Source organism: Sinocyclocheilus anshuiensis, unplaced genomic scaffold, assembly GCF_001515605.1.
Source record: "Sinocyclocheilus anshuiensis isolate Anshui unplaced genomic scaffold, SAMN03320099.WGS_v1.1 scaffold794, whole genome shotgun sequence".
Lineage (NCBI taxonomy): Eukaryota > Metazoa > Chordata > Actinopteri > Cypriniformes > Cyprinidae > Sinocyclocheilus > Sinocyclocheilus anshuiensis.
The window spans coordinates 267533-288519 of NW_015547683.1; the positions used below are offsets into that span (position 1 = coordinate 267533).

Here is a 20987-nt window from a genome sequence, read left to right on the forward strand (position 1 = left end):
GTTTTATTTTTGGATTATACTACATATGCGATTCCCCCCCCCCACCCCCCCACCCCAAACCAGTTCAGCGCAAATGCATACTTTTTAACAGCTGAAAGTTTTTCTTTATCTTACATGTAAAAACTGAAGTATATTTATTTAGTTTAGAAAAATCAGGGCTGCACATGTATAGTACATGTGAACTGTGCTGATGATAATATTTACATCTCATGCACTATACATCAGCGTACGCATAAAAACCGAAGTATACTTTGAGCTTTATTGTCCCATGAAGCCATGGGAGTGGAAATGGGAATGGAAATGGCGGGGAACATTAACTGACATCGTAGGTCACATGATATTGCCAGCATGGAGAAAGTATATGTTCGGATTGTACTTCGCCCATTATTTTTTTCACCAAACCAGTTCAGCGCAAATGCATACTTCATAATGGTCAGAAAGTTTTTCTTAAGCTTACACATTAAAACTTTAGTATACTTTGGGCTTTAGTAGAAATTAGGGCCACACACGTATGGTAAGCACATACTATGCTAGTGATGAAGTGTCACATGCACATGCACTGTACGCTAATGCACACGTAAAATCTGAAGTATATTTTGGGCTTTACTCTCCCATGAGGCCACAGATGGAGTCATAGTATGTTCAAATTATACTACACATGCAATTTTTCCCCAAACCAGTCCTTCTTTAGCCGTGACTATATTAACAATATAGCACAGGCTCTTGTATCACATTATTTGAAGACTAATTCACACAGCACCAACAGATGCCGACAGTAGTATGCCACTTTTTAGGCATTTCATGAACAGACGAACGCTGATTAAACATGCTCAACATGTTCAAAACAAGTGCTGACCAACGGCAGGATATGCCAACAGGGGTAACACACTGATCTGACAAATGTGTCTGTTGCTGTTGGTTGACCTGTGTCGGTGCAGTGTGAATTAGCCTTAAGAGAGACATTTCAAAATATGAATGATGATTTTTGATCAATTAGTTTGGTGAAATACAGTTTGATTGGGAAAAAACATATATTCAGGAAGCCTACACACGTGTGCACCGTGTGGTAACAACTGGCTACATTCAAAAATGTTATGTAACTATTTAATTTATAAGTCAAAACATTATTAATAGTCATGAAGGTAGAAATTGTTTAAGTAGCTCACTTTTGGTGTGGCAGTAATGTGATCCCATCCCTCTGAGACACAACATATGGTGATCCAGCAGTCCACCCCACGGTTGCAGGGGCAATGTCTCTGTAGAAAGTGAAGTTTGCCTACATACCATTTAAGGGTGCGAAAACACCTCTTACAAAAACACTTTACACAATCCAATTTAGACTTCACCTCTACACCGTGACAATGCGCTTAATTAGGCGTTGACACTGTGAAAGGGGAGGGCTAATAGCGCACTTCTGCTGCACTCTAGAAGTTCAACGATAAAGCAAAGCCGCACTTGGATACAATGGCCAGACGAAAAGAGAAAGTTTGCTTGTGCATAAGTATTCCGATTATATGTATTATTATAATTATTATTATTTGTGCGACTCACTTTAACGAGGAGTGCGCTGACGGACTTTACAAAAAAGCAGCAGTGGCAGCGGACTCGGAAACCTGCTCAAAGATCGGGCGGTGAGTGAGTGATAGTAGTGCCTTGGGCTACATGTAGTAGGCTACACTATGAATGCATTCGTTTAAATAAAAAAATAATGTGCTTACGGATGTTTAGATTAAATATTTTAGTGAGTACTTTAAATTCTAGCATCCAAAACTTTCATTTAAACATGCAAATGATGTAGAAAATCGCGTTTTCCTGGAAAATGACAGCTAGGTTGTCGTAATCCGTATGTCGGGTAAATTTGAGGATAGGAGCAGCTACTGAGCTGAAACGTCCGGTTAAATGTAAACAGAAAGTTTGAAGCTAATTAGGTGAAGTATCTTCACAGCCTAATCCTCTTGACACCAGTCTCTGCCTTCCTCTCACTAGAGGAGACTCTGGACAACAACTAATGATTTAGACCTATATCGCTCATTTCTTAAGTATACGATTACTTTCACACTGTTTCACATTTAAGTTTGTTATTATAAAGAAAAGTCAGTTGTTTCTGTAGAAGTAAACGATAAAAAAATTATATTTTTGAGGGGTGACAGTCTGTAGCCAGAAAGTAGGCTAATGTTGATAGACTATTTAAATAGCCTATAGATAATTTGTAAACATACAAAACACATTAGTTATGCCAGCGTCTGGCAGAGACTTCTGACGGGTCTTAAAGCAGGTTTGATACGTGACCGCCTGCAGTTATTATGCTACTGTAGGTAATTTTCCAAATTACTTTTTTTTTGCATACTCCCCATTCTCTCCCTCTCTCTCTCTCGTGAAAATTACAATTCTGTTCGCCTTCAGTAATAATTAACTCCCGCGTTTTTGGAACCTTTTCAATACTTGTTATGAAGCTTGAGAAATAAAAACCAAAGGATTGAAAACTGAAGTGCAAAACTGATGTGAGCAGCGCTGTCATTTTGCTGCCTTCTCCTGAGTCGTTACCTAGCAACAGAGGTAAACAGTTGCCACTTAAAAGTGATGCTGTAAAAGAACCGAGGTTCTGAGCCGAAAACTACAGCGTCAACAGAATCCAACTGGGGGAGGGGTCCAGGGGGAGCAATCGAACTCTGGCTTGGACCAAGCATTAGGCGAATTAAGTGTGAGCGCACCATTAGAAAGAATAATAATTGTGCGAATCACTATACAAATAAACGTCAACTTAGCAGAAAGTGAATACTTTCCAGATAGTATTTAAATACAAATTTACTACAATACCAGTACAGTTATTTCGTTTTGGAAACAGCCTATTTTCTATGATAGCTATAGCTGCTTTTAAATGTTAGGGAGGGGGCTCTTGTATAATCATATTTGGAGATCTTTGACATCAGATAGTTTGAAAACCCCAGCCATAGCCCCTTTTCAGTCTTTTTTCTCTCCTAGAGATATACTGCAGTTGGGTGGCTCAGCGGTAGATGGCGCCATTGCTACTTTACTGTGCACGTCAATCATAAATCCTCAGAGTATGGGCATTGGTGGAGGCTCTATATTCACAATACGGGAACAAAGTGGTGAGGATTATCCTACATTTAATACATTAAATAAATCATTATTTTATTTTATAATGCATGTTATTGTTAATGTTGCTCCACATCTCTATTATCTAGGCAAAGTGAGAGTAATCAATGCCAGAGAGACGGTCCCAAAAGCTTTTAAAACAGACCTTCTTGCCATGTGTCCAACAACAACACAGCCTATGGAAGGTGACAGTGAACAGTGGATGAAATATTTATATTTAAATATGTGCAATGCCCTGTGGCAAAATATGTAATCCACTATTCCTTTCTTTAAATACAGACCTTGTTATGCCTTATTCAGGAAGTAGCCTGAGTGTACTGAGCACTTTAAGCACACATGATAGCTGTAGTTTCTCTCTCTATCTATAGGTGCTCACTGGATCGGTGTACCTGGTGATATCCGTGGCTATGAGCGAGCTCATAAATTGTATGGACGTCTGCCTTGGGCCAGTTTATTTGAGCCCACTATCAAGATGGCTAGAGAGGGCGTCCCTATTCCCTATGTGCTCTCTCGATTTTTGCCACTTCTCTTAAAGGAGAAGCCAGAATCCTCATTACGGTAATACATGTACTCACATTCTGAATGAATTCAGACTTATAATGTTCCCTTTAATAGAGCTTTTTAAAAATGAAATTTGTCACATCCAAATGAGAGCAAAACAATTAATCTGAATGTGTTTCTTTTATAGTCAGTTATTCCAGAATGAGCAAGGTGAGCTTTTGAAAGAGGGAGAAATAGTGAGATTTGAGAAACTAGCAGATACGCTTGAAATCATCGCAAAACATGGGGCAGATGCTTTATACGTTGGAGACATCGCCAAAGAGCTTGTCAGTGATATACAAAACGCAGGTAATTCAGAATGTCACTATCTACAATTCTGATTTCCATACATATACACGAATCACAGTTTATTTACTGTGTATTTCAGGCGGAACAATTTCTCTGGAGGACTTGAGGTCATTCAGGGCATCTGAATTTGGTGCCTGGGAGGTGACTCTAGGAGAGTATGACATGTACTTTCCTCCACCGCCAGCAGGGGGAGCTACACTTAGCTTCATACTCAATACTATGCTAGGTGGAAAAACTAATTAACCCGTTTGTCCTTTATTAGTAGTACTTGCCGAGGCAAACTTCACTAGCCTATCACTATGCTTTGCTAGATAATATTTAAGTTTAATGATTAAAATAAAACACTTTAGAATAAAATTTTGATGCAGAACTTTTCCGGGCAAGAGTGACCCAACTATATACATTACTGTTCAGAAATCTGCGGTTGGTAAGATTTTTTAAAATGTTTTTAATGCTCAACAAGGCTGCATTTATTTGATTAAAAATACAGTAAAAACAGTAATATTGTGAAATATTTTTTTTGCAATTTAAAACAACTGTATTTTACTTGAATGTATTTAAAATATAATTTATTCCTGTGATGACAAAGCTGAATTTTCAGCATCATTTCTCCAGTCTTCAGTGTCACATGATTCTTCAGAAATCATTCTAATATGCTGATTTGCTGCTCAAGAAATATTTCATATTATTGTCAGTGATTAATATTAGTTATTCTATATACATATTAATTATACGTTCACAAAAGTCAAACCTTTTTTGTTTCTAAACTGTTACACTGATTTATTTCTCTGTTTTCCTCAGGTTTTATCCTAAGTTCTGCATCTCTGGAGGGGGACGAGAAGGTCTTAACATTTCAGCGTTACGTAGAAACCTGTAAATTTGCCAACGGTCTTAAGAAGTTCATGAAAGATCCCCAATTTTCCTCTCAAACGGTAGGCTCTGTAGGAGGAAAGTGTTCGTTTTCGAGTGTTAAAGGCATGATACCATTGGTCAGGACTCAGGCTGTATTTTAGTAGCTCAACAGAAACATTACAGTCATTACACTCTATGGAGGCGCTGGTGTAATCTGCTATAATGACTTAAGTGTTGTGTTCTGGGTGATCATTACTGCAGGCAGTAGAGTACAGCACAGCAACACTGCCATTATTGCTGGCAACCCACTGGTTGGGGCACATAAAGTCATGCATTAGTTCATCATCCTCGACGTTCTGTGTGGCTTGAATAGGAGGCAGTTGAGATCATTCAGAAGCATTTTGCGGATAAAGTGAGAGCAAAAATCAGCCCTGACCGCACTTATGATGCCAGCTACTACAACATCACTCCATACCTGGACTCTCATGGCACCACTCATGTGTCCGTGCTCGCTGAGGATGGTATGGCAGTATCTGTGACCAGCACCATCAACCACATGTATGTGCACTTAAGTAACATTCAATGCATTTATACACACAGTGAGATAATATTGTCATTATATTATTACTTTATTAAAGAATGCAATGATATGCAGGAATTCAATTGTGCTTTAGAAAGGGTCAAAACTGACTGTTTCCTTCTCTCTTCTCAGATTTGGATCCAGAATTTTCTCCCCCAAAACAGGCATCCTACTCAACAATGAACTTGCAGACTTCTGTGGAAAAACAGACCAGATTCATGCTGGTCAGTAAACATTCACAAATTAAATCTTGACATAGCCAGCTACCAAAATTAAAAGAATATTTTAGGATTGATACACATACTATCAACATTTGCAGTTGCAATTGGACACTTACAAGTGGATAAACACTATTTAAAAAAAAAGCACAATATATAAGTACCATATAGGTTAACAGCCAAGATTAGAGATTTGACATTTTAATACACTCTAAAAAATGCTGGGTTGTTTCAACCCAACTTTGGGTCAAATATGGACTAACCCAACTTTTGGGTTAAAAATGTAATGTAAAAATTTAACCCAACGGTTGGGTTAGTCCATATTTGACCCAAAGTTGGGTTGAAATAACCCAGCATTTTTTAGAGTGTATATTAGAGATTGGATATTTAATTGTGCATGCTCTTTTCACCTATTTTTTCTTTTAGATTATATGCGACACTCCCTTAATATACTAATAACCTGAAAAAAAAAATGATTAGGATTTACTTTGAAACTATTTTAACGTAGAAATTGCTAGTAAATTGCACAGATAACTATGAAGAAACTGCAAGTAACAAATTCAATTAAACATGAAATTTTGAAGTAGAAAGAGTAAAATAATTGTCTTGTAAAATGCACACCAACAATCTTTTTTTTTTTATATTTACAACTTTCAAAAATCATTTTTTAATTGTTATTGAATAACAGTTATATTATAAATGTAATGTTTAGCAAATCTCACATTGATTTAATTTAGTGTTTTATTGATTTATTTAGACAAAACAGTACAGAATTTGAATCCCTAGTATGTATCACTTATCAGGCATAATATAAACATAATTATCAGCTTATCTGTATCACCTAAAATTTTAATATCGATACAACCATTATTTAAAAAAAAATAGTCACTTGGCTCAAACATTATACCTTTAGGTAATCTAAAAACGTTCTTCATGTGGTAACGTCTAAACTAATTGGTTTATTCAAAATGCTATTTAACTTAAAACATCAAAAAACGTTTGCACCAGTAGCGTATGCCACATTTTTTATTTCTACAACAGAATGTGTTTAAAAATATATGGTTACCTTCAGGTGCAATGTCTTTTTTATATATTGGTTGTTGTTGTTGTTTATGAAGGATAAACCAAAAGACATGCAACCTTTGTACCAGCTACAACAGATTCATTATGTCATCTTGTTATTAATCAGACTAAATCAACCTGACAAATTAGGTTACACTAACACAAGACATTTTTATGGGTTAGATCAAATAAAAATAAATCCTTCAGGCAACAATTGCAATTTATTCAGTGTAGAACGATATCCCCATCTCAGAAAGGATGATTTATGCAGCTTCACAGTTCAAATAATCCATGAATTTTTACTAAAAAATTTCTGTAAGTGCTTAAAAAAAAAAAATACAAATGCTCGATAGAGTTTAACTTGTACTGAACACTGAATATTCCTTTGAATAAGAATGGAGGGATAGAATATTTTGACACTTTGTGGATATGTCGTATGTGTAATATCTGTTCTGTGTGTATCTGTGTGAAGGTGAGCAGCCCCCATCCTCCATGTCTCCAGTGATCCTTTACTCCCCATCTCAGAAGCACATTGTGGTCATAGGAGCCTCAGGTGGCAGTATGATCACCACCGGGGTGGCTCTGGTGAGTCTAAACTGCACTTTAACAAATTGAACACATTGTGATTCAGTAATCCAACTCTAACCGAAACCCTGCTGGCTAGACTCTCATGAACTTCCTGTGGTTCGGCAAGACTCTGCAAGATTCCATCAGCGCCCCTGTAGTGTTTGTGGACTCCAAAAACGTCCTCAACTTTGAGCCCTTGTTTGACAAGGTAAGTAGATACACACGTTTCCATGTGGTAAATAGTTTGTAAAGGATCAGGTGAAATTTCTCTCATTCTCATTTCTTTCTCAGATTGTTCTGGAGTCACTTTACAAGATTGGGCACAAGGTCAAAGTCCCACAGATGTTTTATAATGTGGTAAATGCTGTATCAAAGGAAAACAACTGCATAGTGGCTGTATCTGACTCGCGGAAAAATGGAAAAGCTGCAGGGTATTGACCTGGAGTGCAGCTGGAGACTGTAACTCACACCAGCTCTGCTTGATGCATCTGTGCTGTGTTTGTATGAAGTAAACCAGGCGGATGACAAACTGACAAATAATAGCAAGCACCTTCAATATGTGAAGCTTTGATGTTTTACTGTGAAAAACATGAACATTTATATTCATTATATCCATTTTACTGTGAATAATGTGTGTTGTAAATACATTATGTTGATGAATATATATATATATATATATATATATATATATATATATATATTAATAGTTTGCAACACTGCTTTAGGCACACGTTTTTAAAAAGTCACTTTGTATATTACCCAACTTGCTTGTATAATGTGAGCTGATTTGTGCACATGGCTGTCAAAGAGGGCAAATATACAATATGGTTCAAAAGTTTGGGGTCGGCAAGGTTTTTTTGTTTTTGAATTCAGCAATGATGAATGAAATTAATCAAAAGATATTCCTAATGTTATGAAATATTTATATTTGAAATAAAGGCTGTTCTTTTGAATTCTATATTATTTAAAGAATCCTCAAAAATGTATAAAAAAAAAATTAAGCAGCACAATTGTTTTCAACATTGATAAATGTTTCTTGAGAAGCAAATCAGCATTAGAATGATTTCTGAAGGATCATGTGACACTGAAGACTGGAGTAATGATGCTGAAAATTCAGCTTTGATCACAGGAATAAATTACATTTTAAAATGTATAAAAATAGGAGTTATTTTAAATTATAATAATATTTCATAATATTACAATATTTTTTTTAATCAAATAAATGCATCTTTGGTGAGCATAAAACACTTATTTAAAAAAAAAACATTTTACAATTTTTTACTCGCCTGAAACTTTTTAACGGTATTAACTTTTTTTTTTAAAGACACTGGTTAACATTTTGCAAGTTTGTTATCTTCAGGTTTAGTGTCTTTGTTTCATAGTTATGTATTGATACAATTTAATTTAGCTTATTTATGAAGGTGAAACCAAAACACATGAAGCCACAACACGTTTTACATAAACTAATTTGTTGAAAAAGTTTTCTGTACAAATGTACAGAAACGTACATTTTCTGAATGTCTTTGATTGTTCCTGTCATTGCTAATAATTTCTAACTTTTTGCCATTAGAATATCCAATAAATAAGTAAAAATTACAATGAAATTTTAAGCTATAAAAAATCAGTTTGAATGTTTAAGGGTTGTGTATGCTAGTATTCTTAGTCATCGCATGTTTGGGAGGCCAAATTGCCATTCAGACACATTCCCAGGGGCCCTGAGTACAATATAACATCTTTGTGATTATTTTAACTTGGCATCAGTCATTGCTTGGGGAAAAAACACTCACCTGAATTAGTTTTAAATTAAATTTTCAATTAGACTGTGTAAAAACATTTTGAATGAGTTCAACAGCACTATACATGCTCTTGAAAAAGTGTTACAGCCGCATTATTGATTGTGTGGATTGCCTGTCACAGGTTGTTGGCATCTCTCAATAGCTCTGAAGTGTGCAGATGGATGGTCAATGGGAATGTTTAGCTCAGCTGCTCACCGTCGATGCCTCCACAGCATGACACCCAGCATTTCTTCATAATTAACGTCCAAAGCTCTGAAAATAGGATGTGTCTGACTCATGAAAACGCACAGCAAGATCAGAGGCTATGAACAATGTGAGTGATTGCATTAGCTTTGGCATCATAATCGGAAGGATAAACAGAGCATTATGAGCTCTAGCTATTCCGGAACACAAGAATAAACGTTGTCGTGTAATCGCTTGGCATAAGCAGTTAGCAGAACTTGAGCGCCAGTCAGCAAACCCTTCGAGTCCACCGTCTGTGCAAGTCTAAAGCCCAGTCATTTCCATTTGAAGTCCACAGGGGAGTTTTTGTCCTAATTCTGCCTGCTGGTACCCAAATCTTTCTCACTCTCATTCCTTTATGCTTTCCATCCTGAAGCTGAGGGCATATAAAAGCCAAAGGGTTTCCTGTCTGACAGTAGAATAATAGCATCGACACTGAATCATCTCTCCTCAGCCCAAACTTACAGCCATCCTCAGCAACCGCAGGCCGGGCGACAATACAACTGTCAGACGCTTGTGCGCTTTTGAACGTCGCCTTTTGTGTGTCAATCAGCGAATTTCCTTAGTTTTCAGTTAATTCAGTGTGAATGTGCTCTTGAAAACTCTTTGACGGAACATTTATGAGCACTCCAGAATCTGAACAAAGCTCCTCTGCAGTGAGTTATGAGCTTACTATGGTGACCACACTCTTGTCAGTGAGCAGCTGCAGGGCTATTGTAGAAAATAGCGATTTTCTTTTTTCCTTGAATATTTTAGTTTCGTCTTTAAATCAGTTTCGAGTTAAATCAACATGCGGAAATACATGCAAATCATACACAGACACAGCCTGAGGCCTTTTAGATGTACTGTACATGTTTCCACAGGCTGCTACTGCATTAACAGTAAATCTTACAAGATACAGTAAAAACAACAACAACAAAGTTAAAGTCTTTATGATCATGTTAAATACATAGATACATATGCTACAACGAAAAATGTAATTAATTAAAATAGTATTAATAAAATATGACAAACCTTGACCAGTAAGAATCTGAGTGACGGGGGTGGTACTGTCTGTTTGACTGACCAATGACATGCAAGGATGTCCAAATATATGTACTTCCCTACTTATATGGGGGAAAAAAAGACTCTAGTATGTGTAAATTGTAATTCTGATGCTAGTAGTGCAGAAATTACACACCACAGATTTTCATTAGTTCAGAGAGGTTAAATACTTGCTTACTTGATGCTTATTATTCTTTCAAAGATGAGCAAGTTTGCTTGTCTTATAATATAAAATTTATTCACATTGGCCACTGACTGGATTATTTACCATGATTTCCATTTTTCAAAACATGTTTTTGCCTCAGAGCTGATCAAATGGCACTCTTTCATAAAATACTGCTTGCATTATTTAGTAATTAGTTCTTACAATATTTATATCAAAACTTATGAATGTGACGGCAAACATACATTGGTCCAAAAACAGTTTAACACAGGACAGTGGATGTTTAAAAAATATATACACAAATGTATTTCTCTGAATGCACTATACATTACCACCACAGTGTCACTTCATGATAAACAATAACATCCCTAGCTTCATGAAATAGCTTAAATGTGATCTGTACATTATACAGCATGACATTGCAGCGTCAATCTTAAAGGAAGAGTTCACCCAAAAATGAAAATTGGCTAAAAATGTACTACATGAGTTCGTTTCTTCATCAGGATTGATTTGGAGAAATTCTGCATTACTTGACTTGCTCATCAATGGATCCTCTGGAGTGAATGGGTGCCGTCAGAATGAGAGTCCAAACAGCTGATAAAAACCTCACAATTATCCACAAGTAATCCACACGACTCCAGTCCATCAAGACATTTTTCACTTCAAACAGTTGCTTCTGGCTAAAATACAAGTCCTTCTACATAATATTGTTTTCTCCAATGAAAAAGTTGAAAGTTTTTATCAGCTGTTTGGACTCTCATTCTGACGGCACCCATTCACTGCAGAGGATCCATTGTTGAGCAAGTGATGTAATGCTACATTTCTTAAAATCTGGTCTGATGAACAAACAAACTCATCTATATCTTGGATGGCATGAGGGTGATGGTAAATTATCAGCAAATTCAGTTCATTTTAGGTGAACTGTTACTTTAAATGTAATTCAACATAAAATGAGACTAACATTAGATAATAACACTGGACTTCTGATAAGTATTCTGAAGAATATCTCTATACACATTGTGTTTAATATTAGGTGAAAATCTATGAGGGACCTGGGCACCTCTTAATGTTACCACATATTGCTCTGTAGAGTCCTAATGTGTCCTAAATATTAAACACATTTAGACCTGAAGTGAACACGTTTTTCTGCTGTGGAGCTCAGGTCTGTTTCACATACACAAGTCATTTACTCATAACAGAATAACAATTGTTATTATCATTCAGCATTTCACATTATCCAAGTCATCTCAAAAGAGGATGGCTGTAAACAGAGGCGAACATGTCCAATGAGGTAATCTGATGCTGTGCATGCCGTTCTCCATGCTTTTGAATGGCTCTGATTTCAATAATAGCTTCTCTTCACCATAAGAATATTATCATTCCAGTTTACTTTTTTAAAAATGAATAGGTTGCTGCTTTAAGTGAAACATTCAGCTTGAATTTACCTTGAAAAAAATAGAAGCTTAAAGAGATAGTTCACTCTCATGTTTTTTCCAATATGACTTGTTTCTTCCAATGAACACCATAAATTAAATTTCACTGATTTAGTATATACAAGTCATACTGACATATACGGATCATTTTATGGTGCGTTTTCATCATTTTTGAAACTTGAAATCTCCAGTCATCATTAATTGTTTCTGCATTTTCACAGAAGAATGAAAGTCTGCAGGTTTGGAATGACATGACGGTGAGTAAATGATTTTTGGGAGAACTATCTCTTTAAAAGTACCTGAATTCCATGCAATTAGCATGATTTGCAAATAAAAAAAAAATGTAATATTTTTATTACTATATTCATTACATACTCATTTCCCTGACTTGGTCACTTTCACAGGCACTCTTTGTATTGCTCATTTTGAAGCACTCTCAACATCCATTACAAAAAAAAAAAAAAAAAAACGGAAAAGGGACGCCTGCTGAATGTAACCTGCACCAGGAACACATTTCTTTAGCACGCAGACATGAAAATAACTAGGGTTGCAAAGGGGTGGAAAATTTCTAGAAACTTTCCAAAAATCCCTGGAAAGTTTCCAAAATTTCTGGAATGTTTCCGAAATTTACTGGAAATTTTCCACCTTTTTGCAACCCTAGTTTGCAACCATCTGCAATAATGGAGAAAGGTTAAAACAAAGCAAAACGAAACAAAAAAACTAAAAAAAAAAAAAAAAAAAAAAAAAAAAAAAAACGTACAATGGAATCAGGCCAAAGGACCCCCACATACTGATAATCAATTCTCTTTCTCTACACCTTAAAAAGAATAAACAAGCTTGGAATTATCATAGACCGTTCAATATGAAAGTTAGGCACTGTTGATACCAATGAAAGATTTTCCCATCAAAAAGAAAAAAGAACTGTTAATAAATACAGGGAGTCTTTGTGCAACCTTGTGCATTGGACTACTGCCTTACAATGTGTATATTCGATTTTCTTGGTTCTTGATTGAGTCACCAATGACTGAAGGTCCACAAAAATTGAAAAGGGAGAGAAGGAGTGCTGTTCAATATCCCGCAGGATAGCCGCCTTTCCTGGGGTCAGATTCGGCGCAGAGTTTGTCCCCTTGTCGCACAATGGCCTGGACTACTGCTCCTGGCGTCCTCTGCAGCTCTGTTACGTGATTCTTCTGAGCCAGGCCATCAAGAACAGTCTGTAGCATGTGTTGACATATTCACAAACAGCCAAAAACACATAATAAAAAAATATTAATAATTGTCATTTTATTTACTTGAACTGTTTTATTATGTCTTAAATTAAGAAAGTTCAGTTGTCAAGTCCTGGGACCCACCTGCTCAAAGTCCTGTTCCACTACTGTCATGTTGGGGTTGAGTTGGTTGTGGACTCTAGGCTCTGTAACCGCTTTCTTCAAGTCATAGTTAAAGAACAGCGAGTTCAGTATCACCTGGGAGAAGTGGAAAAGGAGGGGTGAAAAGACATGTTTTGATATATCAGGCCAATTATAATTTGAATTTTGAAAAATAATGGAAAACCTTCCATTTACTTTATTAAAGACCCCAGGATATTCCTATTTGTTGTATTTAGTGATTGCTTCTAAACTTTTGTCCTTAACCATCATTTTATTTATGGGCAAACAAGGGTTAGTTTTATGGAGTAAAGGCTAAATTTGAAGGGTTAAATTGATAACATATATAAAATCCTCTAAGTAAAATGTATATATGTGCATATTTATATTATTGTTTTTATAAAGTATTATATGTAGCAACTATATATGTCAAAAATATATATTTTAGTTGTATATGCAACTTTATTAAAACAATATATATACAAAACATCTGTATGTTTATATGTTTTTGTAAATATTTTTTAAATACAGGTCTATCTTTTATATTTGGACATATGCATCCAATGAGTATATAGTTAAAAGCTGTTTTGGTGTTTGTGGTTACCAGAGCAGTTGCCGTGGTGATTTTCGTCCCACCTGAGGCCCCAACTACCATTTTGACTCTGTGGTGTTTGTCAAATATTATCGTGGGGCACATTGATGAAAGAGGTCTTTTACCTTGTCAAAAGACAAAAGTTGTATGTTAATACATGCCGTTATTTGAATCTGACCTGTGTCCATAGAGATAACTTGTCAGATTTTTAGGCACCTGGCTGAATGAAGTTGTTGGGTGAAGGGGAAACCCCAAAGCCATTGGTAATGTAAGGAGAGCTGAAATCATCCATCTCATCATTAAAGATAATGCCAGTTGAGCGTGACATCACCTTTGAGCCGAAACTGTGAAAACACAAGAAAGATCAAGACAATCAGATCAAAAGGAAGAGAACAATAATATAGCATTCCCCCCTCGGGTTCAACTTATAACGGTTTTTGGCACCAAAAACAATCATAATTGTCTTTCTCAGGGCTCCAGACTCACACATGAGAGCATATTATATATTGTAAGAAATAAATAAACAGAGAAACACAGATCTAGTGCCTGTTTTCTCTTACTAAAGGTTGATGGTGCTGGTGGCTGCCACCGCGCTCCCATCCTCTGCGATGACTGACAGGTGAGCCGTGCCGTGGTCATCGGGGACAAAGTACTCCGGATCGTAGTAGTTGTCTGGGTGAGTAGTGTCATCTGTGATTTTACTCCTAATGTTGTCTGCAAAGTAGTCTGAGGTCATGTTTTGGATGAGCTGGGAAAGGAGATAAATGAAAGTAGATTTACAAGAGGCCACTGAACTCTCAGGTGCATGAAACAGGAACAGTTTTTTGTTTGATGTAACAGATATTCATAAATAACTCTTTGAACCACTTCACGGATCTTGAGTTAAACTGTATGAGATCAGGTTGCATTAGTCCTCAAAACTCCTTGTGTAAGGAGAAACAGTTGTACATATTAATGTAATTACTCACATCAGTGATGTTGAGGTAACGTGGGTCTCCCAGTTTACTCCTCTTGGCATAAGCAAAACGAAATGCCTCTACGATACGATGATATGTCAAAGTCTTCTTCTCTGCTGTGGACACACTGCTGTCTGAGAAGTTGTAACCTAGAAAACAAGAATTGAATTCTTGATGTGAATTATCACTGTTATACTTATATTAGGATATTCAAATATTTATTTTGCCTTACATAATTCAGAAAGCCTTTGTTCACACATAACACATTTTTTCCCCCATATATATACGGTAGATGGATATGTTTGACCATTGCACTCACATTTTGTGTATTTTCCAGCATCACACAAGAAACTCAACTTCAACTTTTTAAAAAATGCATCTCTGGGCCTTGCATTTTTTCCCCCCACTTTACCGCTTGCACCTTGCTTTTCCAACACAGAATGTGTTTTGAGGTTTAAAAACACAAGATGCATGGCAGTCTGAAGGAAAAACGAAAAAACTAGAGACCTAGAGACCTAGTTGAACTTATTGTGCCTTGAACGATATTACATAGTGGAATGCAAAACCAACTCCCTTGAATACTGGAATTCGGCAGTCATAATTCCAAAAATTCTTTGTAGTCTATGGCAATTCTGTGTATCATTCCATTCTTTTGGGTGACTGAAAGTGGCCCTACATTCATGTCTTGTGCACTCATTGTTCTAGTTTCATATAAACTCAAATGGCACCATCTCGCATCTCACTTATCGAATGCTGTGAAAATTACCTTAAAGGACTTCAGTATAAAAATTTTGTAATACTATTACAGTGTTCATCTTTTTGCTAAGATGCTTGTTTTGCCATTGTAAATAAAATATAAACTCAAATAAATATTTAATTTATGTTTATGCATTTGGCAGACACGTTTATCCAAAGAAACTTATACTGTATTGAAGGCATTCCTGTTTAAGCTACAGGAAAGCGTTGGTTCATTTATTTGTTGAGTGCATAACAGTCAATCTGATCATTATCAGAAAACCCCTTCAGGGTGACACAAGCCCTTATCCTGCTTACCTTGTTTGCGTTTATTTTGCAATAGTGATCAATGTACATTCTTTCTTAATGCAGAACATGATCCTGCTTGCCCTCATGAATGAAGCTCTTTTGCGCAAATCCCTGGTTTACTCATGAAGACTGCGCTCTGACATCATAGTGTCTATAAATGAGTCAGTAAGTGTCTGTTGTATGGAGGATTATTTCATAATCATGTACTTGAGTCCTGTAAAATTTCCAACTCATAGAACAACATGCCCTTTCATAGTGATCCATAAATACATCTGTCGGTGTAAACACTTTTGTAAAATGTATGTAAAAACAAGAACAGGTGTACTGTACATTCAACTTGTCTATTAAGTATAATGACTATATAAGAAATGGATTCTCTGAAATACATTTTACTTAGAACTTGTAAATCATATTATGCAAATCATATATATCACATACATATATGTTGTCATTCCCAATGCTCAAAAAGTGGTTAATCACATGACATTTCTGGATAAAAAAAAAAAATTCTGGAGGTCTGCCATTAAGATGACTGGGAGAGATCCTTGATGCAAGCACACACACAGGAACAATATGAGACTCACCATCTACTATGTTGAGAATCAGAGCGAGTACAGGTCCACTGGATGGAGCATCAGGAATATTAATTGTGTACTCCCCCACATTTAACTTCAGCGGAGTCTCATTCAACACTGGCTTATATTCCTTTAGGTCCTCAAGTGTTATAATCCCTCCTGTAGTGACACAATGATTTGCATTTTTTATTAAAATGAGGTAATCTCACCTTCAATGCATGTCGAAAAAGGTCAAATCAAGCAAGTATGAAAAGACCTGCAGCCTGGATATCATCCACTATATTCTGGGCCATAGATCCGCTGTAAAAAACATCCGGCCCTTCTTCCGCTATCTTCTCATAGGTGTCAGCGAGTTTGGGAAATCTAATGATATCATTTTCCTTCAGGAGGCTTTTGTCTGAGTCACAAAACACTTCACTGGAGCAAAGACAGAGAGAGGAAAAAAATCAATATGATGTCTTTAAAACTACTAGTAGAAGCAGTGTTTGGAGGGTGGTGAGTTAGATTAGTTATTTGTTTGACATCAGTGGAATTAGTAATGTATGATGCAGTATGAGGCAATTGCAAATTACACAACAGTACACCATGGTACACTTGTTACTTGACACAATGTACTATTTTCAAATATGATAAATTGATTTTCTCACAGTCTGTCCGGTTTCTGTATAGTGTCCCAAAGATAAATCCTCACCACAACGTCACATCACTCAGAATTGTGTCCTTGTTTTTTGCAATGGCATTGGCCAAGGTCCTGCCAATTGGAAAACCATTGCGTGCCAATTCTATACTGGGCTTAAACAGTTCCTTCCATGGAAGTCTCCCATGTCTTTTGTGCGCCATCTCATAACCGCGGATTTCCCCTGGTATGGCAATGGACAACCCTCCTGCCATTCAAATAAGACACAGTAGAGTTATTATTCAATGGCCAAAACTGCAATAAGGTCAATGACGTGAGGCTCATTTTCTGTCCTATCTGTTAATATTTTCAAATATGTTTTAATGCTATTTAAAAGGCTCATTAAAAGAACAGAATTATTACAAATCATTTTTAATCTGAAAAAAGTTCATAATTGTATTCATAAAAGATGCATTTAAAGGGATAGTTCACCCAAAAATGAAAATTCGGTCATTAATTACTCACCCTCATGTCTTTCCAAACCTGTATGGCCTTCGATCTTCTTCGGAACACCAATTAAGATATTTTTGATGAAATCCGAGAGCTTTCTGACCCTGCATAGACAGCAACGCAACTGACACATTCAAGGCCCAGAAAGGTAGTAAGAACATCGTTAAAATAGTCCATGTGACATCAGTGGTTCAACTGTAATGTTATGAAGCTACGAGAATACTAAAATAACTAAACTAAAATAATGACTTTATTTAACAATTTCTTCACGCATGTGTCGTGGTTCTCTCATGAATGTGCGTCGAAGACTGACACGGAAGAGAAGAAATTGTTCAATAAAGCCATTATTTTTGCTTTCTTTGCACACAAAAAGTATTCTCGTAGCTTCATAACATTACAGTTGGACCACTGATGTCACATGGCCTATTTTAACAATGTCCTTATTACCTTTCTGGGCATTGAATGTGTCAGTTCCGTTGCTGTCTATGCAGGGTCAGAAAGCTCTCGGATTTCATCAAAAATATCTTAATTTGTGTTCTGAAAGTGAATGAAGGTCTTACAGGTTTGGAACGACATGAGGGCGAGTAATTAATGACAGAAATTTCATTTTTGGGTGAACTATCCCTTTAATTGATCAATTGACATTTATAATGTTACAAAAGGTTTCTATTTCAAATAAATTATGCTATTTTGAACTTTCTATTCATGAAAGAATCTTGAAAATATGGTTTGCACAAAAATATAAAGCAGCAAAACTTCTTTCAACATTGCTAATAATAAATGTTGACTGAATTTTCACTGATTTTAAATTGTAATAATAGTTCATGATATTATTATTATATTCATGATATTATTATTATTACTGTTATAATGTATTTCTGATCATTTTTGTTATTTTTTTAGACAAATAATAAGTGTATAAATTAAAAAGATCTCACTGCTTTTTAATATTTAAAAAATGTTTGTCCACCAAATCAGTCATGTGATGTGACCAACATGCAGAATGCCATAGAGAGGAAGTATAGACTCTAATGACTGTGTCAAGGTCAGTAAGTCTTTTAAAATATCAGATAAGTTGACCTATATGACAAAGCAAGGCTAGTTCACAGGCAGATTAGCTCTATTTATTTTATAGAATGGAGGCTGAACTTGGTGATATTTACATGAATGGTAATGTACCTTTCCGTGACAGCTGGGTGTTATTGCCAAACATGTCCTCTGAAGCATTCATTGGAGCGGTTTCTCTGGCATCAATTGTCTCCACCTTTCCTGTGGATGAACACATGGAATTTTTTTTTCATTGTCTAGACATTTAATTTTCAGTGTTGTTTGTCAAGACTAAAAATCACTTGGACAGTAGCCTAAGGCTTGTGTGTCATCATGTGTTATTTACTCTTGTTAGCTTCTCCTGAATAGTTGTTATTGTGGTTATTCACATCATTTGATGACTCTGTGAAGCAAGATTTGTGGTCACTATGATGTTGAGTAAACACTGTGCCCTTTTGCCAGGCTGCTCCAGAGTCATGTCACTTCAATTAATGTACTGTAAGTCACTTTGCATGACAAGTATCTGCTGAATGGCAAACAACCTCTGTGTCATATTAAACTCAAAGCCATGTCCTTCAGTGCCAGACTGACTAGAAAAAGATGCCAATTTCAAGGAGCCCTTACAGAAAGTTTGAGTTTTACGGGTTTTTTTTAGACCATGATGTAAGCAATACCAAGGTCATGAGTTTGATTCTTAGGTAAACATCTTCAATGCATAAATGAATGCATAAATGTAATTGTTTTACCTGTTGAAGCATTGTATATGGTGAAGAACAGCCCTCCTCCGATGCCCATGCTATGTGCGTTGAACAGTCCGACACACAACAGAGCAGCAATGGAAGCATCAACCGCTGAACCATTGCGCTTTAAGATGTCCCTGCAAACATGAAGAATGTTGGGTGTGAGTTGACGTGCATTACGTTTAATGACAAGCATGGAAACTCTTGGCTCTATATATTTGGACTCTTACCTCCCAACCTCAGAGCACTTCCCGGCATCTGCTGCCACGGCTGCTTTCAAGTAGAAGTGGTCCGAGGATACAGTGAGTCTCTTATTTCCAATCACCAAATACACACCCAGGAAAAAACCCAATGCAGCCACAAGCAAGACCACCAGCCCAGCAACAAGAGACTTCTTGACCATTTTCCTGAATAGGTACAGAACATGAATACAGGATGTTGAGATAAAGACATTTGAGGTCATAGTTCCCCCCCCCACAACTATGACAACTATGTAATGTCACCCAACTCATCGGACCTGTTGGATAAACCCTTTACAGTTACACAGCATCATCATCACTGTTTACAGTTGTTCTTTGAGTTTAATAATAAAGTTTAGCATTCATTCTACAATGTCATGACACTCCACATATTGTTTTTATATCAGCCTTGAATGAGCCAAGCATGCAGAGTTCAGAGAAGATTCATCCATGTGTAAATCCAAACCATACAACAGTCACACACTATTCAAGCCCCGAATTTAATTTCCTAATTGTAGTCCACTCCTTATATTTATGTCAGGACAGTCAAAACAGCTGTTGTGGAAGTAATTTAAGGCAACTGACAACATCTTAAAACCCTTCACACTTCAATTAGACAGACAGAGAGACAGATAGACAGATAGATAGATAGATAGATAGATATACAATCACTCTTAGATGGACAGACGGATGCATGGATAGACAGACAGACAGACAGACAGACAGACAGATAGATATATAGACATACCTCACAGTTGATTTAGTCTGGTGAGCCATAATCCAGAGACTGAATCCTTTTTCTTGTATAGGTGGATGTATCAAGACAGGTGTGGATAGGACTGGGGACAGATATAATCTGTGCTAATTAAAATTTAACTCCAGCGTAGATAGATATACAATCACTCTTAGATGGACAGACGGATGCATGGATAGACAGACAGACAGACAGACAGATAGATATATAGACATACCTCACAGTTGATTTAGTCTGGTGAGCCATAATCCAGAGACTGAATCCTTTTTCTTGTATAGGTGGATGTATCAAGACAGGTGTGGATAGGACTGGGGACAGATATAATCTGTGCTAATTAAAATTTAACTCCAGCGGTTATAAATCAACCTGGTCTCAACCTTACATGGTGATTGGCTAAGACAGGATGATTTTTCAATGTTTCAGTCCTGACGGTAAAGACAGGTATTACTCACATGAAACCTCACCCTGTTTTTAAGAGCTTAGGCACTTCAGAGGTCAAACTACTGCAATGTTGTTGCCAATGTGTTCACTCCACCCTTAATCTTACACATTTACAAAATAAATAAATAAAAATAAATAATTAAAATTAAAATACACAGTAAGGTGTAAAGACCAGATTGAAAATATGGGATTTTTTTTATTTT

General features: G+C 36.4%; 3 protein-coding genes across 4 annotated transcripts in view; 1 reads left to right on the forward strand and 2 right to left on the reverse strand.

Moving 5' to 3' along the window:
- Positions 1-1264, reverse strand: part of asphd2 (aspartate beta-hydroxylase domain containing 2) — a 9159-nt gene extending 7895 nt beyond the window's left edge. Inside the window, exon 1 of the mRNA XM_016505707.1 lies at positions 1167-1264. The gene's annotated coding sequence lies outside the window, so the exon portion shown is untranslated. The remainder of the gene's footprint in view (positions 1-1166) is intronic.
- A 141-nt stretch (positions 1265-1405) lies between these two features.
- Positions 1406-7853, forward strand: ggt5a (gamma-glutamyltransferase 5a). Its single transcript, XM_016505703.1, has 12 exons — positions 1406-1631; positions 2983-3110; positions 3207-3302; positions 3486-3675; positions 3806-3966; positions 4046-4192; positions 4768-4898; positions 5192-5376; positions 5531-5622; positions 7151-7263; positions 7343-7453; positions 7537-7853. The coding sequence occupies exons 1-12, from the start codon at positions 1465-1467 to the stop codon at positions 7681-7683; spliced, it is 1668 nt and encodes a 555-aa protein (XP_016361189.1). The 5' UTR covers positions 1406-1464; the 3' UTR covers positions 7684-7853.
- A 4790-nt stretch (positions 7854-12643) lies between these two features.
- On the reverse strand, positions 12644-20636 carry ggt1a (gamma-glutamyltransferase 1a). Of its 2 annotated transcripts, none has more exons than XM_016505677.1 (13): positions 20561-20636; positions 19581-19757; positions 19357-19487; positions 18743-18832; positions 17129-17321; positions 16694-16854; positions 16447-16596; positions 14831-14967; positions 14423-14610; positions 14079-14206; positions 13875-13987; positions 13256-13369; positions 12644-13117 (listed from the first exon to the last, which is right to left on the reverse strand). In XM_016505677.1, the coding sequence occupies exons 1-13, from the start codon at positions 20587-20589 to the stop codon at positions 12971-12973; spliced, it is 1758 nt and encodes a 585-aa protein (XP_016361163.1). In that variant the 5' UTR covers positions 20590-20636; the 3' UTR covers positions 12644-12970. The 2 variants fall into 2 exon arrangements, with proteins under 2 accessions (XP_016361163.1, XP_016361162.1); XM_016505676.1 differs by lacking the exon at positions 20561-20636 and adding an exon at positions 20338-20423.
- Between the last annotated feature and the right edge of the window lie 351 nt (positions 20637-20987).